At 39.0% G+C, this 25,096-nt stretch overlaps 1 protein-coding gene and 1 non-coding gene across 2 annotated transcripts; one reads left to right on the top strand and one right to left on the bottom strand.

The window, feature by feature from the left end:
- Positions 1–918: 918 nt before the first annotated feature.
- Positions 919–990, bottom strand: TRNAQ-CUG (transfer RNA glutamine (anticodon CUG)). Its single transcript has one exon. It is a non-coding gene; the product is annotated as a tRNA-Gln (tRNA).
- Positions 991–1,326: 336 nt separating this feature from the next.
- RAB11A (RAB11A, member RAS oncogene family) lies at positions 1,327–18,140 on the top strand. Its single transcript, XM_003418373.4, has 5 exons — positions 1,327–1,492; positions 9,552–9,747; positions 10,003–10,196; positions 11,337–11,417; positions 17,754–18,140. The coding sequence occupies exons 1-5, from the start codon at positions 1,453–1,455 to the stop codon at positions 17,891–17,893; spliced, it is 651 nt and encodes a 216-aa protein (XP_003418421.1). The 5' UTR covers positions 1,327–1,452; the 3' UTR covers positions 17,894–18,140.
- Positions 18,141–25,096: the final 6,956 nt, after the last annotated feature.

Here is a 25,096-nt window from a genome sequence, read left to right as displayed (position 1 = left end):
AGCAAAGCCTGGTCCATCATTCTTACATTACATCGCTTTCACCTCTTCTGCCTCTCTCTTCCACTTTTAAGGACTCTTATGACTACGTTGGGTGCACATGGTTAATCCAGAATAATCCATCTATTTTAGGTCAGCTGATTAGCAACTTTAATTCTTCTTTGCCATGTAACCTAACATATTCAGTTTCCACGGATTTAGGGCATGGACTTTTTTGGAGGGCCATTGTTTCTGCCTACAAGTACCCTTCCCCAAAAGTCTAAATTGAGAGTTTGTATATAGGCAGTATGTACGGCATGTTACAATAAATGGGAAAGAGCTCTGTGGAATTACAAAACTCTCAAATATAAGGAGGCCTGCTGTGATCCTTGGCAAATCACTTCAGTCTTACTATTCACTAAAATGGAAAGTAAGCCACTAAAATGGAAATTGCTGTCCTTTGCTCTTCCTGTTAAATGATTGTGAAAACGGGCTTACTTTAAGTTAGAGGCTGACAAATAGTAAAGGCTCACAAAGTTCTGGATGAATCTTGATGAGGAGGGTGGGCCAAGTCCTCTGAGTGACATCTGGAGATAGTTTGAGAGATTTCCAGAGAGGAGCGAATAGAAGAGCCTGCCTGTTCTTTAATGGAGCTGGAGATAGAAAATTCCAGCAAAAGGAATTTCACTGAAGAAGCTTTTGAATTAGGGTTTGAGGCTAAAGAGGCTAAGTGAAGAAGCTCCTTCCTCACAAGATCCTCATGTAGAGGTGGCAGATAGTATGGAACTGAAAGGGATAATCTGTGAGGTGTCCAGAGGCAAAGATTGCGTTTTGCGAAATTCTCATTCTATTTAGTTCAACGCCAGACCTAGCGCAGTTGTACAACAACGACTTAGTGAATAAATGAACTATAATTGTGATCAGAAAAAAACTAACCGCTGCAGGTTCCACCGAGATTTGAACTCGGATCGCTGGATTCAGAGTCCAGAGTGCTAACCATTACACCATGGAACCGCCACACTTATAGAGCCGCCTTCAGCTGTCTAAACCTTAGAAAACCCCGCCCCCATCCACAAACCCACTATTCGGAGGCGGGTCTGATGCGCTCCCAGCGCCGGTTCCGGCAAGGCAGTGCGAGGTGCGTATGGAATGAACGAGAGGCCATTAACGGCGTGATCAGCTGGGCATCCAGGACTCGTTTTCCTATTTGAGCCTCCTTGAAGGACTAAGAAACGTAAGGCTGTCGCGACCCTGGCCGCGTACCACGTTTCTGGGCTTGGAGGCGGGGCACCGCCTCCCCGGAAGTACTTCCCCTGAGGGGCTGGGGCCTGCCGGAAGTGGCGCAGCGGCAGGGCGGGGCTCTTTACCGGGTCCGGCATCTGAAGCTCGGCGCTCGGGTTACCCCTGCAGCGACGCCCCCTGGTCCTACCGACCGATACCGCTGCTGCTCCCGCCCCTTCGCTCCTCGGCCGCGCAATGGGCACCCGCGACGACGAGTACGACTACCTCTTCAAAGGTGAGACTGTGGGCTTTCTCACTCTCTACCGAGTCCCCCCTCGGGGGCCCGGGACACTCCCGGGGGACCCGCGCGCGGGCCACCCCTGCGCCGACATGGGCCTGCCTCAGCCCTTCCTCTCTGTGCCGTTCGTCCTGCCGTCTCCCAGCCCAGCCTCGCTCCCCTCACACAAGGGGTCCCCACCACACACCCATCTTAGCGACCTCCCGTAGGCCCCCGCTAGCCCCGGAACCCCTCCCTGGGCGTCCTCCCGGCGACTGCCTTCTCCCTTCTCCCGGAGGGTTTTCCTCCTTCCTTCCCCGGGGCGCCCAGGCCCCTTCGAAGGGCCCCTCGTGCCATCTCCCTTTTCTGCCTTTGCGCCTCCTCCCCCTCAGGGTACAGCGGTCTCCGCGCACAGCCCCTCCGGGAGCCCCTCCGGCAGGCCCTTGGCGTCCCTTTTCGGCTGTCCTTCGGCCCGGGGACTCCCACTCCAGGTCTCCTCTGCTTCTCTTTAGCCCCGAGCCGGCCGGACGCCCCTCCTAGCCGGCTTCCCTTGCCCCCCCCTCCCCCGGCCAAGCCCTGGTAAAATCTGAGCGGGTCAGTGGCCTCCACCCGCACCCCACCCCTGCCCCTGCTATTCTCGCGGTCAGTAACCTCCCGGGCCGCCCCGCGGACTGGCAGCTTCTCCTCCACCATCCCTCCCTTCCACGTCTCTGGTGCGACCCCGGGGGGCGGGCGGGGGGCCAGGGGAATTGTGTCACCCAGGCGCGCGCTTGTCGCAATGACCCGGCACACGGATACGACTTCCCCCTCCTGCCGGCCCTTCCCAGCGGCATCCAGCCTGGGATAACTCGTGAGAAGGGGCTGCGGATGGGTGGTGGCTGTTATCCTTGCCAGACCTGAAGGCCCAGTTCCTGAGCAGGAAAGGTTGTGCGCTGCACAAATACTAGCGAGCTTTATCACTATGGTCTGGTTGCTTCCTGCTGCAACGCTGGGAGGATCCAATCTTTTGGTGTTTTTAGAACAGGAAGGAAAGAGCCCTAGTTGGCTCCATACCTTTTCCAAAAGGTGGTGGGTAAGGGGAGGGGGGAGGTTGTATGCTTTTTGGGTCATATTAAATATTTATTATAAGGTAGAGAAACATGTAGTGCCCTTGGACAAAACATTTTGGAGAGTGGGGGAAATGGATACAAAGAATTGCTTATTAGTCCGGAAAGAATCCAAATAGCTTTTTTTTTTTTTTTTTAAATCATGAAGGATGAAGGATACACTTTTCAATGAGAAAATAGTACAGTAAATGCTTTTTTGTTTAGTGAATGTTCTCTCACTCCGATGCGCTTTCTCTGCTTCTGAATTAGGAGGGCAGGCGTCAGTAATGTGCTGAACAAAGATCATTACTGGGGAGGAAGAAGCCATTGCTATTAAAGCTTCACAGTGGAGGGTGGAGTTTAAACGGAGTGTTAGGCAGTGTTTCTGACTTTGCCATTGGGTGCTAGGAATGACTGACTAAAGGAGGCAGGAAAAATTTCTTTGCTTCACCAATACTTCGCAAATCTTATTATACTAGCTACCCTTGTCATCACTTACTCCTCTGGGCCAAAATATGGCCCAGAGGAGTATAATAGTGGGGTTCCAACCTTCGGTATCCACCCTCGCCCCCATGCTGGAAACGCATTTTCAGAGAAGAGGGTCCTTAATGCATTTTACAAATATAAAGGGGAAACCTAGGTTCCTTTATGTACTGCTTGCTGAAGGCATCTGGGGAGATGTGAAATTACTTTGTGAGTCCCTAGAGACTTTGGGGGGTTTAATCATTAAAGTCATAAAGGTTTGTTTTCTTAAATAAGGCACAGTGGCAGAGGGCAGCTAGCTACCTTTGAAGTAATTAATTTAGAATAAGACAGACTGTCCAGAGCATTTCTCCTGTTTGGTCTGTAACTTGAATGATGGGCATAGAAATCCATTAACTTTTTAAATTAATAATTTTAATTGTCCTGAATTGGTTTAAGGAATTTAAACTTTTTTTTTAAAGGAAATCTTTAGTTTTTTTTTAATAATTTTTACTGAGCTTTAAGTGAACGTTTACAAATCAAGTCAGTCTGTCACATATAAGCTTATATACACCTTACTCCATACTCCCACTTACTCTGCCCCTAATGAGTCAGCCCTTCCAGTCTGTTAAGGAATTTAAACTTTTGATATCAAAATAATTTTGCAATTAGACCACCTGTCTAACAATGATTGAGGGCTTTGGAATTGCACAGACCTTGATTCAAATCCTGGCTCAGGTCGTATGTTTGCTTTGTGACCTTGGAGAGTTAACCTTCCTGAACCTCAGTTTCCTTACCTGTAAAAAGGAGATAGGACCACTCTATTGTAAGGATTAAATGAGACTGAAATTTTAGCTTCTGTGAGGTTTCGATAAATGATAATAATGAAGAAGTTCTTGTCAGTTTTTTAAACCTTAAATCGTTATAAATATGTGAGCATTTAAATATTAGTAAAGAAACTCAAAACTTGGAGCTTCTGAAGTATTTTGTTTCTATGTTATATTTTATGTTAAGATTTCATTTCGTTGCACATTCTGCTGTTTTAAAATAGTGTTTTAAAAAACGTGGTGATGAGGATTTTCACTTTTTTAAAGTTTTTACAGGATGTGAATCAGTTTTTTAAAACTTCAATGCTTATTATTTAGCCATATTCTTTTATAAATCATATTTAAAAAATATTTTATGTAATGATTATATTTATTAATCAGTATAGTAATGATATTTTAAAGGGAAGGAAGAATAATTTCATTTTTAAATGGTTTTATTCTACAGAGAAGCTGTATGTCTGTTAGAAGGCTTACCTAGCAAACTAAACAGTGAGAGAGTTGGGAGATAGTTTGTAACTGTAACTGATGAAAATGAAGGGATTTTGTGATTAGGATAGGATGTGATTAGAATTCCCAAATGGGAATTCGATGTGGGGAGAGCAGGACAATTATTCTAAATGATGAATTTGTTCTTGAACTTTAATCTTTAGTTAATTTGAACAGTGAGACTTTTGATGGGGGCAAATTAGTTTTATTTTTTTAAAACTATATTTTTTTTTAAATAAAAATTGTACAAGTATTTACACACAATGTGTTAAGCCATATGGGACCCATAAGTGAGGTAAGCATCAATCATAGCCCCTGTTTATAAATAAATGTGATAGACACCAGTCTAATTGAAATCACCTTTTCTAAAAATATCTGGATATACAGTCTATTGCTTCCAGCAATTTCTTTTCAGTTTCACCGAAGGTCAGTGGTAATTAACCATCAGCTGATTGTCAGTAGAAAGGCTCCTAGGAACTTCGCTGTCTTGCATCTTGTTGGTAGAAAGGCTCCTAGGAACTTCGCTGTCTTGCATCTTGTCTGTCTTGCATCTTGTTGTTAGAGAGGCTCCTAGGAACTTCGCTGTCTTGCATCTTGGTAGTTTTTCTTTCACAACTTTTGGTTGAGCAACTTGAATTCTGCCGAATCTGGAAAAACTCGTCTGGACTTTGGCCTTATTGAATGCATTTTATTTTAAAGATGCTTTTGGTGAGGTTGGACTGTGAATATAGTTGAAAGAGTAGAAGCATCTCCATGTTCATTTATGAATAGTAGTATGAAAATGATTAGTGACTTTGTCAGGTTGTAACTTTTAGGTCAGATACACTGACTGATACATCAAATTGAATTTCAGATGAGTAAATTAGCAGGAGAGAGTATAAAACTAAATGTGGTGGTAGAGATAGGAATTTATGTTAAATAATGAAAATTTATATGTATATTTTGCTTTTATGGCATTTAGCAGCCTGATGTTTGACATAGATTATGAGCAAAATTTAATATTGGGTATTAGAGATGATACTTAAAATTCATCAGATGAGGTTAACCAAAGGTGATAAATACTGTCAGGTTATTTTAGAAATGTTATTTAGTTTTGTTTTGGTTATAGATGTTTAATCTCCAGATGCTATTGTTTAATTTGGTTATATTATTTAGTATAGAAATACCACATAGATGGCTATAGTTATAAAATGTTTAAAGAGGAAGTACTTTTAACCTAAGATACTAGTTGTGGAATACATAGGAACCAGCCAGTTGCCATTGAGTTGACTCTGATCCATGGTAACCCCTTGTGTGTTAGAGTAGAATTGTGCTCCGTAGGGTTTTCAGTGGCTGATTTTTTGGGAAGTAGATTGCCAGGCCTTCCTTCCGAGGCAGACTCTAACCTTCAACCTTTTGGTTATCAGCTGAGTACACTAACTGTTTCACTATCCAGGGACTTCTAAATAGAAACTCAAACCAAACCCACTGCTATCTAGTCAATTCTGACTCTTAGCAACCCTGTAAGACAGAGTAGAACTGCCTGTAGCATTTCAAAGATTGTAAATCTTTACGGAAGCAGACTGCCACATCCTTCTCCTTGGAGCAGCTCGTGGGTTCAAATTGCTGGTGTTTAGCAGCCATGTGCCATTAACCACTGCACCATCAGGGCTTCTTTCTAAACAGGAAAGTCATTGCAAATTCCTTTCTTGAAGTGTGGATGTGATTATATGGTTTATCACATTTTTAAAACAATTAAATGTCATCTAAATGAGAGAAACTATTTTGATTAGAAATTATTCAAATTTGAGTCGATGGAGAAAAGTACATGAAGTTGGTTTTTTTTTTTTTTAATTTTTTTTAATAGATGAAGGTTTACAGAACAAACTAGTTTCTCATTAAACAGTTAGTGTACATGTTGTTTTATAAAATTGGTTAACAACCCCACGACATGTCAACAGTCCCCCTTCTCAACTTTGGGTTCCCTATTACCAGCTTTCCTGTCCCGTCCTGCCTTCTAGTCCTTGCCCCTGGGCTCTTGTGCCCCTTTAGTCTCCTGTTGTTTTATGGGCCTGTCTAATCTTTGGGTGAAGGGTGAGTCTCCGGAGGGTTTTTTTTTTTTTTTTTTTTTTGATCACAGCCAGTAAACTCTCCTATGTTGTTTAATTTAATCTGTTTGTTTATTTTAGTGATCCTAAATGTAACTCTGCATGTTTTGATTTCTCATTTGGTGAACTGAATAGAAGCAGTTTTCCCTTTTTGTGCCATCTCTTAGCATCTTCTTGGCAGCACTGTTCTTATAGAACTAACATCTTTTGTTGTCATTTAATATATAATCCCTTTAACAAGTTGATACTTTTAATTCTGGCAATACTGGCCATGTCTAGTTGAGGTAACAGTTTTGTATTGTATAAAGCATTCACTGTTGTTTTAATTCTCTGGGCTATGGTAGCATCAATTGTGAGTCTTGAATTACTTTTAGGTAAGGGTACTATTTTTAATAATTGCTTATTATTTACATCAAGGAAAAAATTCCATCACTATTTGATGGCATAAAGATTTGAGAATGCCACCATAATGAACATAATCATTAGTTAAAGTGAAGGTCAAAAGGGAAGAAACCTTAGCTTCAAACTGCTCCAGTTTTTGTGGGAGGGTGAGGGCCATCTTTGAGTGTTTTTTTTTTTTTTTTTAATTCTTCCAAAGGCATCGTCATGTTTTTTTCTCATTTAATTATGTACTCTTTGGCTTTATACTAAGTGACCGGCTCTTGAATTACTAATTGATATCAAAGTGCCCACCACTTGTCTGTCAGTTTATCTTACTGTAGTGGCTCGTGTATTGCTATGATGCTGGAAGCTGTGCCACTGGTATTTCAAATAGTAGACAGGTTTCAGAGAAGCTCCCAGACTAAGACAGACTAGGAAGAAAGACCTGGTGATCTGCTTCTGAATATTAGCCGTTGAGAGTGCTGTGGATCACAAAAGAATATTGCTGGAAACCCCCTAGGTTGAAAGGCACTCAAAATTCACAGTGCCTGCAAAAATGAACTTGAGTGTGAAGATGGCACAGGACTAGGCAATGTTTAATTCTTTTGTATGTGGGGTTGCCATGAGTTGGAGCGACTCAACAGCAACTAGCAATATAACATGAAGTAGAAATGTTGTAACATTTTGGTTTTACCTTTCTTCCCTATTCCCATCTCAGATTAGGCTTTTATACCTTAGTGCTAATGTGGGACCAGAGTGATTCAGAGTAGATTTCCTGAACAGAACATCCAGCCTCCTGTATTAAGAAGCATAATAAAAAACAAGCAAAACAAAAACCCGTTGTTGATTCCGACTTATAGAGACCCTGTAGGGCAGAGTAGAACTGCCCCATAGGGTTTCCAAAGAACAGCTGGTGGTTTCGAACTGCCGACCATTTGGTTAGCAGCCCAGTGGTTAACCACTGCACCAACAGGGCTCCAAAGAGCATATTCAAAAAACCCAGTGCCGTCGAGTCGATTCCGACTCATAGCGACCCTATATAAAGAGCGTATTAGATAGATTGTATTACTGAAACTGGGATTTGACATCATGTCCAGAAGGTAGACTTTGGAAGCATATCAACTAACTATCCTATAAAATTGGAAGTGCTTTGTTTTTGTACATTATTCCATGACCTTGACATCCATCTTCCCTTGTATCCAAATAAAAGCATTTGATGTAATATGTGTTTGCCCTATCACCTTTAACACCTTCTAATTGACTGTATAGTTAGAAATAACTACTCTTTGTGCTGCATGGAGTCACCACTGCCTGGATGATTCCTTGCTGAATCAGCTGATAAAGGAAGCTGGAAAGATAAGCATTTGATAATATATTCTCTCCAAGACTGTCCAGAGGCCAGTTTATATCCGATCTTGTGGCAAGGAAGGAATGCGTAATGAATTGTCTTTGCCCTCTGACCAGAGTGCAGTGAGCCCACACAGTTTTTACCTTCCTTTCCAACCCTCCCACCAAACCCTGGTCTCCTTAATAAGGCGTGCTTGGTGTTATTCCTACGTATTTGATTTTCTAGTCCTGGTGTCTGTCTAGTCAGTTCACAGATAAGAGGAAATATTGGTGATCAGTGGTAGGAATAAGTATAATGTCTTTATGCTGATGATTTTTTTTTTTTTACAAACAGAAGGAAATACATTATATACCTCAGATTCTATAAACCTGTGAACTTACTTTCTTCTTTAAATTCAGATAGATGAAATGCTTTTAAAAACCTTGTCTTAATTGCCTATTTCTCCCTTGTTTTTGAAATTCTCAGTGTAACATTCCTTTGGCTGAAAAACAGTCTCCATGTATTTAGTTACTAAATAAGCTGCCTCCTGTGGTAGTCATAGGGAGTGAGCTCATCTAATCAGAACCTGTTTTTTAAAAAAAATCCCTTAAGTCATAGGTGAAAGCATAGGCCCTTCTTGCTTTGGCCTTGACTCAGAGTAAATAGAATTGTAAGTCAGCTTCCCAGGCCCAGCATTTATCCTTAGTGTTTTTTGTTTGTTTGGTTGGTTGGTTTTTGTCTCTAGCTTCCTGTACCAATCCGATAAATGCAAATATTAAAGGGTCATTTTAGTTTCTGTGAGCAGGGTGGTGAGATTTATAAACCTGGTGCCCCATGTGTTTACTGTGTTTCATTTTGCCTAGGAATGAGTCCTGAGGTCACATCCAGTCTTTGATGAAACTAAGTAGAACATATTCAATATTCATTATCTTCCTCCCCATCCACTAACATCCTTTGCTTTCATGTCTGATACATTTTAATATCACATATTTTCCATTTGGTTGACAATTTGTCTTTTAAGTTATTGCCTTCTAAGGTAGTAAAATTGGTATAAAAAAATAGCTACCATTAATGCATTAACCTGTCATCAGATACTGTTGGGTCTGTGATTAAAATTGCATGTTTAAAACAGGATCCTACTGTCTTATCTTCATGTGCTAAGCAGATGATGTGTGAAAGTCATTTATCCTGCAGGCAGAAACTGGTTAAAAGAATAAATTGGTCTTATTGATTGGTAGCAGGTCAAGAGCATGGGCTACTGAACGTACCCTCCTCCCTGGCCTTTTTTAAAACATCAGATGCCGTATTTTTTTTTTTTTTTTAATTTACTCCGAAGCCAAACTTCATTCTGTTGAAATCACAGCGGTGTTCTGAATGTGTTTGCGTCCTTCATCTGACCTTAAGTTCTTTGTGTCTTTTCAGTTGTCCTTATTGGAGATTCTGGTGTTGGAAAGAGTAACCTCCTGTCTCGATTCACTAGAAATGAGTTTAATCTGGAAAGCAAGAGCACCATTGGAGTCGAGTTTGCAACAAGAAGCATCCAGGTTGATGGGAAAACAATAAAGGCACAGATATGGGACACGGCAGGGCAGGAGAGATACCGAGCTATAACATCAGCGTAAGTCTTGTAGTTTTTAAGTTCTATGAAGTAGGCTGCCATCAAGTGAATTAGCTGACTTTTGGTAATGAAAAAGGCAGTGTTTTGTGGGGTTTTTCTTTTTTTTTTTTCCTTTTAAGAATTCCAGGATTAAGGTTTTGAAATGTATTTATAAGTGTGTTCTAAAAAATCAGCAATCCATATTTTGAGTTCTTCTGGTGTTTGCTTCTGTCTTGTGGTTGTTTTCTAATAGTCAAATATATTTTCTGTTTTCAGATACTATCGTGGAGCTGTAGGTGCCTTATTGGTTTATGACATTGCTAAACATCTCACGTATGAAAATGTGGAGCGATGGCTGAAAGAACTGAGGGATCATGCTGATAGTAACATTGTTATCATGCTTGTGGGCAATAAGAGTGATTTACGCCATCTCAGGGCGGTCCCTACAGATGAAGCAAGAGCTTTCGCAGGTTAGTGATACACATTCCATGGCAGTAAGGTGGTGCGGTGTTTCTTAGTGTTTTGGTTTGCAGTTTTGATTTAACCCTTCCAATGAGAGTAGTAAGTTATAGTAGTTTCAGAAAAGTAGGCATAAGTGTTCAGCAAGAATTATTGTTTTGAAAATTTGTGATGACTATACGGAGCCCTGGTGGCGCAGTGGTTAAGAGTTCGGCTGCTAACCAATAGGTTGAGAGTTCAAATCCACTAGCTGCTTCTTGGAAACCCTATGGGGCAGTTCTTCTCTATCCTATAGAGTCGCTATGAATTCAAATTGACTGGGTGGCAATGGGTTTGGTTTTTGGTACATGGTTCCTTGCTTAATGTTGAGTCATTAAAGTGTTGTAGAATTCTGAGCTTTTGTTGCCAAAAAGTTGAATGTAAATGGTAGATAAAATCTATCAGTTTATTCTGTTTCCTGTCTGTTTTTTCAGTATGCCTCTGTATTTTATACACAGTGCTCTATGTCAGTCTGAAAAGCAATGGCCCAGGGAATGCCAGAGACCAACGAGAGTCTAGCTGCTTATGTCCATAATTTTTCTGGTTTTATAGAGAATCAGTCAATCTCTGACGGTATTCTCACCCAGTGCTGTGCCAGAATGCAACATTGTACGTTCTTGATTAGTGAAAGTTGTAACCTTGCACTAGTGATTGTGTTGTGAGTAAAAGTTTCCTACAGCAGTTTTTAGTTTCTCAGGCAAGAAGCGGCTTCATTTCAAATAATATAATTACAGAATTTTTTTTTAAGTGAATCATATATACCCATGTTCATACCACAGCAATGCGGTTAATAGGGAGAAAGATAGTAGATAGATAGCGGGGGATGAAGATAGCTGGGTATCTGATAAGTCCATATAGTTTGAGTACTAACTTTCATTGCTAGTGGTAGTATTTAGCTGTAGAAGTAATTATTTTAATTAAGAAGTCAATGAGAGTTTCTCACTGTTCTTTTTAATCTACTACATTGGAGGTAGAATGGTGCCCTTTCTGCCTGAGAAGGTGAGGTGGTTTTATATTTTAGAAAGTTCTGTTGTTTTCCTTCTGAGTGCTTGAGAGTATCATATCCCTGTATTAAGACTTGACGTGACTGTAGTTTTTGTGTCTCCCCACAGAAAAGAATGGTTTGTCATTCATTGAGACGTCTGCTCTAGACTCTACAAATGTAGAAGCTGCTTTTCAAACAATCCTGACAGGTAAGACTTTCATTTGAGATTATACTACTGGGAATTGAAAGTTTTAAAAAGTAATTTAGACAAATTAATCAAAAAACTGAAACTATATATGACATCATCAGAGAATGACTATTGTTTGAGAGCTACTATAGCAAGAGTATTTGAATACAAAACTAGTTGCAATTCTTGCTTGTTGAGCTTCAGTCATCCTAATTCATCTGGTTCAGAGCGGGAAAAAATACTTCAAAAATAATTTGTTTGCTTCTGTTCTTACTCCAGTGAATGTTTCCATACTTCATGGTCATGACCGCAAAGTTATACCTGAATGTGCTTTCATTAGGTGCATATTGAGATCCTGGCCACGGGAAGATATAAATGTCCTTTTGAAATTCAGTAACAAAAAGGCATTCTTAGGTCTGAGGTGTTGTAGAAAATGCTTGGGAAAAATATATACTTAATTTAAAAAACAAAAAGTAAAATTCTCTCATGATGTATTGTAGAAGGAACCAGGTGTTACCTGTTGGAGAAAATCAGTCAGTGATTTCACATAGAAAAGTTTAAGTAAGAAGTGGGAAAAGAACCAGGCTCATACTGTTTGGAATGTGGTTATGCAGACCAGGTCAGGCTTGAGGATAAGAAGACATTTGTATGTTCTCATATTTAATCTGACTTTATTAGGATGACCAAATTATCAGTAAATTTAATCTTAATCCTCTAATAAGTACTTCCATGGTTTGTTTTAAGCACTTTTAAATTGTATGTTATTTTTAAGAACTCTAGGTTTAGAGTATAATCTTAGTATAGAATAGTCTTATGTGGATTTGTCCTGTGACGTCTATATGGATAAATCGTTGAAAGAAATGAGCATCCGGTGATAATGTAACAAGATTTTAATTTACTCTTTGAATACAGTACTTGTATTAGAGGTAAACAGATTTTAACTCTTAAATATCATCTTATTTTACTGTAAAAATGTAGGGATTAAAGCCTAGAGTTAAGAGCATGGACTTGGAAGCCTGATTTGGGTTCTAATCCTGGCTCCTCCACTTATTATGAGCTCTAATCTTGGGCAAGTTAGCTAACCTTTCTAGACTTTAAAAATAAGGCTTTTTTCATCTGTAAAATCCAAGTATGTTTTGGGGAGTTCTTTCTTTTTTTAGAGTGAGGTTATATTTATAAATACTTCGTGATATGATTTGACTTAACTGTTTTGTTGTGACTTAAGGTTTTTTGTCCGTATAACCTACAGGGAAGAATGGTTTGTCACTGGTCTCCAAACATCAGTGCATGAGGTAGTGCATGTGAAGTGCTTAGCTAGTTCCTGGTACATAATAAACAAACAAACCCCGTTGCTGTTGAGTTGATTCTGACTCATAGCAACCGTATAGGACAGAGTAGAACTGTCCTGTAGGGTGTCGAAGGAGTGGCCAGTGGATGTATAATTTTGCAGATGATATTTTTCAGAGACCTTAATTTTATTGCAGTAGTGAGAATCTTTCAATTAGGTGTAGCAGCTTTGTTCTTGGTGTGTGAAAACTCTTTAAATATGTGCCAGTATATCAGATCTGGGCATTTTTTGACCTTCAGAAGTTTACATGGTGAGCAGTGGGTTTGAAGGCAACCCAAACGAACCCATCAAAAGCGTCTGACCTAGTAATACTGAGTTTAATTCGGAGATTGTTCTGTGCTGTATTCTGTTGCCATGGGAATCCAGATGTTTTGTTGTAAATTTCTTCATGCCTTACTAAGCTCTGTCTTTTCCTGTACTGTATCTCATTTTGGTACAATAGTATTTGTGTTTGTTTTATGAATCGCTTGTGGCTCAAAATTACATTGCAGTTAAGCAATAATATATGTATATAAAATTGGTAAAAGTTCCATTTTGCCCTTATAGCTGAACTTGATGCTTGTGAAAGAAATAACCCAATAATAAGGGTCTGGAACCAATATTTTTATGTATATGGGTAAACTTGTCTATTGTCAGTTCACTGTGGGATTGATGTGTAGCTCTAAACTTTCAGACTTGCCATTAGATTTGAGATGGATCATTTTCAGAGATATATACTGATTTATGAATCCCTACTCTGCTTTTTGTTACTTTTCAGCAGCACAGAGTCTGTTCCTAGTTCTTCAGTAAAATAGGATAAGTGACTTGATGGGATAACCACTTCGGACTATGTAATATTCACTGCCAAAGGTTCCTGGTTGCCGTAGGCAGTATAGGTTGTAGTGGAGTACCTCAGGCCTCTGCTGTTTTCACGATTTTTGGAGGGATCGAAAATTTTTATCTGCTGGTTCCCCGATTTAGAACAGTTAGATTTCTTTGAATTCTTTTGCAACTTACTATAACGTATACTTCTGGTAGAGTAGGAATAGGTGTATATTCTTTATATTTAGCCCTAACTGGTTATATTTATAAAACTGTCTTATATTAATATTTTACTTGATATTTAGATCTCCTACAAGAGATCCTGATAAAAGAATAAAGCAGAATTCCTTCTGTTTCTAACCTTACCTACCCTTTGTACCTACCTCTTGAAAAATGACCCCAAGGGCATTGATACGTCACATTCATTTGGTTCTAAAGGAGATTGTGCCCTTGAGAGAGGAGAATTCTTAGATCTGGTTTAGCAAGTTACTAGTCCTGTCCTCTCCCCCCCACTTAATAACCTTCTCTAATCAGATACCAGCTGGAAGGTACTTGCTTCCTATTTTCTTATCAGAGGCTTTTTTTTTTTTTTTTTTTAAAGTGACACACCCAGCCAAGAGAAAGTTTAAGTAGATAATTTACGGAGCCTTGTAGTGCTCCATAATTAATAAAATAATAGAACCAGGTAAAAGATTCTACCTGGAAGAACATTCTCTCCCTTCCAGTTTTCTGACCAACTGTTTGGTTTTTCCTTATCGTCTTGATAGGATTTTTGTTAACAGGCATCTTTTTGGTGACTGGAGCAAATGCAGCATTAATCCGTTTCTAAAAAAGTAGTGTGCAGTGCTTGTGCGCAGTTCTTCAGCACTGCTCAAGTGTCTTGCTTTGTAATGAGATCTCTTTAATTATTTACCTCCCTGTGTTCTCCGAGAAGCCTGTCTTTGCCCTTCTTCCAATATTATGCATACTTGCTTTTTATGTAAGAAACTGCCATTTCTTTTGGTGGGTGAGTTCTCCTAAGTTAATCTTCAAAGCAACTTGTAAAGAAGTTAAAACTTGTAGGAGTCACATGTTTAACCATTTGACTTGAGAAAGAAGAGCTCCTCCTTTGGTATTAAAAAGAAATGTAAAGAATGAATGGTATAGCTTATAGTAAGTTGATGATCATCCTCATGCCTTAGCCACTAGCCTGACTGAATGACTGTCCTCTTTACCCTTGACACTCTCCCATCCTATCACTTTTCAGTAAAAGAGGAATCTAAGTTAAGGCTCCATATCATTTGCATTAAAAAAATTTTTTTAAACCCCCTCAAAAAAGGGTAAGAAAAGGTTACACTCACTGTCAGTGTTTTTGTTTATATATTCACTTGACTACAGTTTGCCGTGTTGTTCAACTTTAGGGAAATTAGTTCTTCATTTGGAGAAAATACGCTAATTAAATTAATACTTTTTTTTTTTTAACATTTTGTTATGGAAAATTTCTAACATGCCAAACGTAGACTAGTATCATGAACTCCCATGTAACCATCTGCACTCATCAATCAGTCCGTCTTTCTTCTACCTACTCCCTCCCCCGTTATTTTGAAGCAAATTCTAGATATTACATCATTTCACTTGTGAACATTTCAGTGTGCATATCTGATTAGCACTTAAACCCATAACAGGAAAGCCACTTAAAAAAAGGCAGTGATCCCATGTTATCATGTATTTTCCATGCAATATTGAGATTTCTTAACTGTCCCAACTTTTTCTTTTTTTTTTTTTACAGTTTAAATTTGTTGTTTGTCCATCAATTCGATTCCCACTCATGGTGAAGGAGTCCTTGGGTGGTACAAATGGTTAGGTGCTCGACTACTAGCCAGAAGGTTGGTGGTTCGAACCCACCCAGAGGCGCCTCAGAAGATAGGCCTGGTGATCTGCTTCCAAAAGGTCACAGCCTTGAATTCCCCACGGAGCAGTTCTCTCTGCATACATGAGGTCACCATGACAGTTTAAATTAGGATCCAAATAATGTCTATACATTGCAGAGGATTTTGAAGATACCATTCTGCTTTCTCTCATAACTTTATATTTTAAAGGCTTTTTAAAATTTTACAGAAATAATACAATGAATATCTGTATATACCCTTCATCTAGAATACTTGAGTCTTTTCTAAGAACAAGGCATTTTCCTATATAACCACAATACTATATACCATATCTAAGAAATTTAACATTTATGCAGTATTATCTGATATACAGTCCATATTTAGGCTTCTCTAACTGTACTAATAATGTCCTTTATAGATTGGTTTTTTAGATTTTAATCCCAGGGTTTAGTCAAGAATCACATGAATGGTGGAATGTTTTATACCTGCATTTGCAGTACAGTAGCCACTAGCCATGGGTGGCTATTGAGCACTTAAAATGTGTCTGGTAGAATTTTTTGTTTTATTTATTTACTTTAAGTAGGTGAACTGTATAGAACAGCACAGATCTACAGTGTTCATCCCAATCTTTTCAGTGTATTTTATGACAGTAACTTTTTTTGAAGAGACCAGGCCAGTTGTAGAATGTCCCTTAGTCTGGATTTATCTAATTGTTTCCTCATAATTAATTTCATTTTTGACAAGAAGACATACATGGGTGGTACTGTGTCCTTCATAGTACATCACATTAGAAGGTATATCTTGTTAATTTGTTTTATTTTAAGAATTTCCTTTCCTTTTGAGGCTTTTTTTTTTTTTTTTTTGGCAGGGGTATTGGAAGAAAAAAGATAAAGAAGGGGTACCTTCTCTGTTTTTAAGGAATTTATAATCTAGTCAGAGGGAACTACTTTTAGGCAGTGCAATAAAAGACCAAATAAAGATACATTCCATAGAGGATTTAATAGCATTTTGCAAACATTTAAGCACTTGACTAGTAGCCAAAAGGTTTATTATTCGAACCTACTCAGAGATGCCTTGGAAAACAGGCCTGGCAATCTGCTTCTGAAAGTTCACTACGTCGAAAACCCTGTGGAGCAGTTCTACTGTGCACACAGGAGGTCACCGTGACTCAGAATCGACTTCAGGGCAACGAAAAACAACGTTTGTGAAAATGGTTACTTATTGAACCCCTAAACCCACTGCCATCGAGTCAATTCCGATATTGAACCCCTCCAGTACCCAGTCCAGTGCCGTCGAGTCTACTATATGCTATATGGAGCCCTGTTGGCGCAATGATTAAGAGTTTGGCTGCTAACCAAAAGGCCAGCAGTTCGAATCCACCAACTGCTTCTTGGAAACCCTGTGGGGCAGTTCTGCTCTGTCCTACAGGGTCACTATGAGTCAAAATTGACTTGACAGTAACAGGTTTGGTTTTTTGGGTTATGTGTTACATGCTGGAGATACTTCATTGCATAAGGCAGATGTAATTTTGGTCCTCATAGGGTTTAGTGCTTAGTGGGACAGGCATATACTAAGCAATTAGTTTTAAAATGTATCATGAAAGAAAAATAGAGTATGCATACAAAATCTTAAGTTGCCTGTTTTGAGTAATTAATTAAATTTTGGTTCAGAGGGTCACTGATAAGCACATTATCTGTCCTTCCTTCCCTTCCAAGAGTCCTTTGGGATTTTGGGATGTTTGTGAAGTTGTGCTTGTCCTTTCCTATCCTAGAAAAATACCTGAGGTGTGTGATAGTGCAGATTTTTATTTTTCCATGAACCAGTGTCAATGTATCAAAAAAAAACCAAACCCAGTACTGTTGAGTCGATTGCGACTCATAGAGACCCTATAGGACAGAGTAGAACTGCCCCGTAGAGTTTCCAAGGAGCGCCTGGTGGATTCGAACTGCCGACCTTTTGGTTAGCAGCCATACCACTTAACCACTACGCCACCAGGGTTTCCTAAGCTACGTAAGACTCTTTAAACCAAGATGTTTTTGACTTCGGTGAACTTTTCCCTCCGAAATGGAAAAACCTTTGCTTCTCTTGTTTGTTGTCGTTAGGTGCTGTTGGTGTTGGTTCTGACTCATAGCGACCCTGTGTGTAGCAGAACGAAATATTGCTCGGTCCTCTATTCAGTGTCTGTTTGAAAATAAAATTTTAAATTTTGGGGTTGTTTGTTGAGTTTATTTGTATGCTCAAAATCGGTCATTCCTGCAAATGTACCTATATGTTTTCTTTTATACCAACCGTTGATGGGTTTATTCACACCAAGTACTGCTGTTTCTCTTCTTCACTCAGAGATATACCGCATTGTTTCTCAGAAGCAAATGTCAGACAGACGTGAAAATGACATGTCTCCAAGCAACAATGTGGTTCCTATTCACGTGCCACCAACCACTGAAAACAAGCCAAAGGTGCAGTGCTGTCAGAACATATAAGGCGCTTCTCTTCCCCCCAGAAGGCTGTGTATAGTCCATTTCCCAGGTCTGAGATTTAAATATATTTGTAATTCTCGTGGTCACCTTTGTGTTTTATTACTTCCTCGTACTTATGAATTTTTCCATGTCTTCAGTTTTTGATTTTAGCTTTCTAAAATCATCTACTTGTCCCAAATGACTGCAGCTCTTTTTCATGCTATGGCCTCACTAGCCTTAGTTTAATAAACTGAATGTTTGAATTCCTCAATTATTGTTTACTTTTCATCATGGTAGCCTGTCGAAGTAGGACATAGTAGAACTTGATCACTCAAAACTCAGACCTATTGGTCTTGATCAGATCAAACTAAGAAGACCTTTAAAAATCAGCTGATATTTTGCCACAGAGCACTTTGTAATTAATGCACTCTTCTCTCAGTGCAGCTGATATTTTCACAAATCCAAGAGTTGTCCTATAAACATAGCAGGATTTTGAGAGCTTGAAATTTTTTCATTATTCTGGAAATCAACTTCTAAAATGCCTTAAAAGGTTTGTGTCGTTTAGTACATTTTGTTCTTTAATTTTTATAAGCATCGATGTTGGTTCGAGAGGGGATACTTTTTTCTGAACAAGACTTATGGTTTTGGTAACAGTACAGTTATGGGGCCATATATTTTATAAAATGCTGTCTGGCAGGTTGGGAACTAGAGAGACTGGTGGACTTCCATCTGAGGTGCTGCTGTTGGAATGATCAGCCGGCCCCTGTCATTAACGGATCTAATTTCCCAGCAGCAGATCAAGCAGCATTTTATTGCTCAGGCAATAGCTGGTTTAATGCTGATGGTATCAAACATTGAAGTCTTCATTTTTTCTTAAAACCTTTCAGTAAGTGAAATGCAACCTAGTCTTATCACCATAACTACCACAGGCATGGATAATTATTTTGACAGTGCTGATACTTTGAGTTTTGCAATATGTTATAGGATATAGATAGTCCAGCTAAGTCGTTGGTTTCAGTTTGTCTAAGGAATACAACGAGAGGTTAATTTCTGCTCAAGTGCTATCACTTAAAGGCATGTATTCTTTAGTATGTAAGATGAAATAGTACCTTGATTTTAAATAGAATGCGGTTAGGCATTGTATGAACTTCAGATAGCTTTCTTCCACTACATTATTGAAATCAATGGAGCAACTAGTTTCTCATTCAGAAATGTGTACACTAATATTTAGTTTTACTTTTTTTGTGGGTAATATTAAGCACTTACTCTGCAGTGTTCTGCAAATTGTGTTCACTGCAGTGATATTATTCAGGATGGTGGGATATCCCAAAAAATATATGTATGTGGGCTTGCCCAGATTCCTGTTTCATAGTTAATCCTCTGTCTTTTGCGGTGCTCATGACGTGTGGGGCGCACGGAAGGCATTGCTGTAGTCAGTATTTTGGTTTTCTTCTGTAGCCATTTCATTATTTTAGTGTATTGGTTATGAAGATACTATTATCTGTTTGTAAATTGCTACTTTGTATTTTATGCATGCTCTGTAACTTGATTTTTTTTTTTTTTTTTTAGTTATTGATTTGGAATATATTCACATTATAATAAACAGTTATAGGGGGACTATTCTTATGTTGTCAGATTACATTTTCTTTGAGTACTTTGGGTGCAGCCGTGGAATATCTGACTTCGATGAGTAAGAGCATAGGTCCTTATTCATCAACAGAGAAAGCATTGCATTTGGGGCATCAGTGTGTGACTTCAGCTTGAATTTCAGATGTGCAGTTCAATTATCTTTTTCTTGGAAAAAGTATTACCAAAAACATTAGGAACTAGTCTCTGCTTTCATACATAGCAGTGTCTCCTGACCCAGGAAAAGGCTTCATGTCTTATTTATTTTACTCAAAGTGGGAGTGAATTTTTGACAAAATTACTTAAGAAATAAGGGAGAAACTAGATATGGAGTCAAATACGAATAAAGTAACTTTGGATTTTTACCAGATGTAGACTTAATGCTGCCTTTTTATGGACATGGTTGGACCTTGGGAGAAATCCAAGAAATATTAGGCATTAGGAGAAAATTACTTTAATTGTATTTCAGCAGGTGTCTTCATTCTGAGTAATATCTCAGGAAACAAATTGTCTCAAGTAAGAAACATTAAGTTTTTAAATATTGTGACAATTCAGAGCTCAAAGCAGTTTATAAGTATTTTGCTGCTAGACCCTGCTTTTCAGTTATTTTCGCTTTGACTGGTTCTTTTTACCTGTCGTAGTCTCCCAAAAAGTCCCTTAGCCATCGTGCCTTATTTAAGCTTGTATGTCATTGTTCTCTAGTGCTAGCTGTGATTTCCCTCTAATAGTGGTTTTCACTGTATGAGGGTAAGTTGTCTTCAACATTACACTGAGTATGCTAAATTGTAACTCCTGTAACTCTAAGAAGAGGTGCCAACCAGTGAGTTATGCTGGAGGTCTTTAAGTCCTGAGGGGTTCTGCAGCAAATTCAGACTTCTTAAGAGTTTGGACTGCCCATCAGAACTAGTCACATTATTTTATCATTGGGAAATGAACACCTTAATTTTTGCCTTCAGCGATTTGTATTTACAGAATACAAAATACAAATGCTTTCAATGGTTTGCACTATTGTGATAATCTCTTTCATTTACCATTAAGAGACAAAAACTTCGGTCTGTACCAGAAGCAGTTATCAAGGTTGAGTAACTAAGAACTTACTCCAATCTGTTAGATTTCAATTTACGGGACTTTTTTACAAGGGAGAAAAATGGAGGTTGGTTATTTGACAAACATCATAAGCCTGGAAAAAAATCTCAAAACATTGGGAAAATACGAACTTTGTGTAAGGACTGTGCATGAGATCCATTCCCTGTGTTTAAAAAAAAAAAAGAGCAAAGATCATGAAGGGACCCTCTTCTACCATGTCATTTGATGGATAGCATAAAGTTAGATAAGGAATCCTGACACCCATGCCAAAGAGAAGAGGGCTGATTTTTCTTCTGGTTGAGGCAATACCACAACCCTTTGTGGAACTTGACAGGCCACCTTTCCCACTCACCTATACGGTATGGCAAATAAACTAGGGTTGTCAATCTAATGTTTTAAGGAATGGTTGTGTCCCCCAAGCTGTAGGAGACTGCTAGTAACATTAAAGTGATATAAAGTGCTAATTACATTACAACTTATATATAAGGGAGACCATTAGGCTGAGAGAATTTAATTGAGGACATTCATTTTCCTGAAAATAGAATTGGAGGATGGAAAAAGAATATTTGAAAGGACATTTTTATACAAGGCGTATATTAGAAAATATGCTAAACTGTATGTACTGTGTGAGTTAAAAGATTAACAGTGGCAGGTATACTTGAGCCCTGAACTGGGTGACCAAGACTTGGGTTCTGCTCATAGCTCTTGTCGTCATTTTATTTTGAGCCTCACCTTCTTCCGTTAATGAAGGGGCTGGATTAGATAATTTCTGGGGTTCATGCCAGCTCTAACTCTTCTCATTCTGTGAATGAACTCTCTCTTCAGGTACTAATAGCTGAACCGTTGTACCTGTTTAACTCAAATGTATAGATGAGTAAAATTTAGGTGCACACTTTGCAAGATGTTTTTGGTCTTATCAAAATAACTTGATTAGAATGCCGTCTTTATTTCCATGCTGACTTCGTTAAATAAGACAGAAGCTTTTAGAACATTTGCAAAACAGTCGTCAGTTTCAATAGTGTGCATCAAAGTACCGCATGTGCTAATGGGGGAGGGGCATCTGACAGGCTGCTGTGTCAGCTGTAAATTGGGAACTGCTTACTTTGACTTTTGCTCTTAAATTCTGCTGGATTTTAAGATAGACTTTAAAAACTATTCAGTCTGGTAGAGAGAGTTGAACTTTTTAAAAGATTTTATGTTATTTTTTAATTGGCCGTAATAGGAATAAAAAATGTAAACCAGTCTACAGGAGCTAGCTATCCAGTAAAAACAGTGATTAAATCAAAGCGTGTAGGTTTGCATGTCCATACACGTGATATAAATGGCATTATTATCTGGCCGTTGGTGTAGTAATCTAAATGTTAGTCGTCTAAACACTATTTGGATTCAGTTCTTTAACATGTATTAGGCATAGCATTGAGCAGAAGGTGGCATGTAGGCTGGCTGTTACCATCTCTGTTACCAATGAAGGTAGTGAAAATAGCCAACAGGATTGCTTTCCTACCTTTGAGTCAGTGGGAAGGAACTTAACCTTGCACTAAAACCAGAAAATCTCAGATCCTGTTACCCCACCTCCCCGCCACGCCACTAAGAGTACTGCTTTTAGTACCCATTCCCTGACAGCCTCCAATCTCAGCATACCATTTCCTCCACCTTGTTTCTCAGACATTTCTAGGAACGTGGTAAGGTTCCTGGTCAGATCTTTTAAGAGGTTGCTGACCATGGTACTGGCATCTATGCCAAAGCCTTTCATCATAGGGGCCCAAGAATATTATAGAAGGTCTTATCTTAAATGAGACAACCTGGGAAGCCCCAAGAAGCAACTCTTATTTCTCTAGGCTATCTTTGATGTGAAACCAACTCTGGAGGAAATTACTAGAATCCTCAGTTACTGGTTTATGTTTACATTAAAGTGGATATCTAAATAACTTTGTACTTTTATAAGATCCAAAGTCCCTACGAGGAACCCTGTTGGCACAATGGTTAAGGGCTCGACTGCTAACTGAAACATTGGTGGTTTGAGCCCACCAGCCACTCCACAGGAGAAAAGGCCTGGTGATCTGCTTCTATAAAGATTACAGCCTAGAAAACCGTATAGGGCAGCTCTGCTCTGTCCTGTAGGGTCACTGTGAATTGGACTTGACTTGAAGGCAATGGGTTTTGTTTTGTTTTTTGCCTTTGAAGGTCCCTATGCTTTCTCTGGAAACCCTGGTGGCGTAGTGGTTAAGTGCTACGGCTGCTAACCAAGAGGTCGGCAGTTTGAATCCGCCAGGCGCTCCTTGGAAACTCTGTGGGGCAGTTCTACTCTGTCCTATAGGGTCACTATGAGTCGGAATCAACTCGATGGCAGTGGGCGGTTTATGCTTTCTCTTACGCAAGGCTCTGGAGGGCCATCTGCTGGGCTAGACAATGACTTGGGAGGCAGAAGCTGGGATGAGGAGGGACTTTGCAAATCAGAGAATATATAATTAGTGTTCCACTGATCACCTGTGCCCTCTGTTTATTCCTGCCCTTTTGCGATTGTTAGATTCTAAGGTCCACAAAGCCAGGGAATGTGCTTTGTCCATACTTATATTCCTAATATCTACCCCCCCACCTCCATTCAGAGCTTTGCACTATGGTTACTGAAGTTATTTACTAAATAAATGCCTTTTCTTCTTGCCCGTGGCGTTCATTTATTATAAGGGAGGACCATCTAAAAGTGAGGGGCCAATCCTAGGATTTACCTAGTTTAGCTTGGGTAGCAATAGCTAAAGAATTAAACCATTCCATTATTTTTTTTTATTATAGGAAATTTTAAACATAAGCAAAAGTATAAATAACAAACCCCATGTATCCGTCACCATTTACTCGTAAATGGAGAGATTTTCTCTTCTGAGAAAGAGTTCTGTCTTCTCTTACCACACGCTGATTAAATGGGCCTCTTCTTCTTTCCCTCTGGTCAGATGAATGGCTAATAGAACGCGCTACTTACCATTCTTGGATCTTCCGTATTGAGTGCACAGCCTGCAGCGACTGGCCTATGGTTATCATTTATAGTACTGGGTAGTATTCTGAGTCTTGTATCTCAAAAGTCATAATTCTGTACCACTTTTTTGGCCATATAACCCTTAATTGTGTTTGTCTTTTGCTGAGATGTTAAGCCCCAGCCGTCAAGAATGGCCTAAGACTGTTAGCAAGATTTGTTTTTTCTCTATGAGTCTTTTTAACTAGCAAAGTGTTTTTTTGGTTGAACATTTTACTAAATTGGAATGAGCTTTGAGTATCACATTAAGTCTTGTTAACTGAAAAGTTGAAAGGTTTTGGTATGACTTAAATATCAGGATTATATACAAACCTTTGAAAGTACATAGGAGAAATGTTAAATTTATACCATTGAATGCTATTTTAATGCTATTTTTAGCACCTGTGTTTTACTACGAAATTAATCCTGCTGCTTCTTTACCAGTTAGGTCACAGGATATGTTTTTAAAGGTCCTAAAACAGATGCACGCAGGATAAATAGCTGTACTGGATGGTAACTTCTACGAGGGGAAAGCTATTCATTGCGTTTATGCAAATTAGGTAGCCATCACTCTTGCCTTTATTCCATCCCATAGAAGTACCTTTGTGCCTCTGGAGCTGAGCACAAGCAGTAATAGTTGTCTTTGAGTCCAAATCTTTGTGGAAACAGAGAAACCCTTTAATTTTGATATACTTGTGTGTATGAGATTCTTTCAATAATTTTTGAACATGAATATGTTGATTTCATCTGTTACTTTAAAGGAAGAGACTTCCTTGTTAGAAATTTGGTATCATTTTTCACTTTGTTTTCAAGCATTTATTGGGATAATTTCAGGGATTCGAACCAGAACAAACTGGTTCAGACCCCTGCTGAAGAATTTCTAAAAAGTTCCTGGCTGAGAATTTGAATTTCCACCCCCAGATATACTGAATCAGAATCTGCATTTTAACAAGATCCCCACATGATTCTTATGTATAATTTCCTGGGAACTTGTTAGAAATTAAAATTCTCAGCAGGCATTTGAGCTGGAACAAACCAGTTCAAAGCCCTGGATAATTTTCACTCTTCCAGCTGCCTGAAGTAACCACGCAAAATGTAGTTCAGCCCTTAAGGTGTAGGTTATAGATACAGTTTCACTTTGCAACACGACAGTAGGCGTTCTTGTTAAATTAGTTGGAGAAATTCATTTTATTTTGTACAAGGTACAATACCTCTGCACAGTGAACAAATATATTACAAATCTGTGTTTAAAAAAAGTATTGCCATTTCTTAGTCTCACTTATGCTGTTGTACAATAATTGTTTTCTTTATTCATTTGAACTGTATGCACATCAATTTATTTGATTAAAAATTTTAGTTTATGTGAAATCATTGAACAGAACTTCCCAAGCCACCAATAAAACGAACTGAAACACAGTGCACATGTTTAGGCTGACCATGAACCTGTTTGTGCCAGTGCTGGTGAGAAGTTCCTAACAGCTGCTCTGTAAGATTGAGCTATCTTTTCTAGG

This window comes from Loxodonta africana, chromosome 13 (genome assembly GCF_030014295.1).
Source record: "Loxodonta africana isolate mLoxAfr1 chromosome 13, mLoxAfr1.hap2, whole genome shotgun sequence".
Lineage (NCBI taxonomy): Eukaryota > Metazoa > Chordata > Mammalia > Proboscidea > Elephantidae > Loxodonta > Loxodonta africana.
The sequence above is the reverse complement of the archived record's forward strand: the minus strand, read 5'-3'. Positions and strand labels throughout refer to the sequence as shown.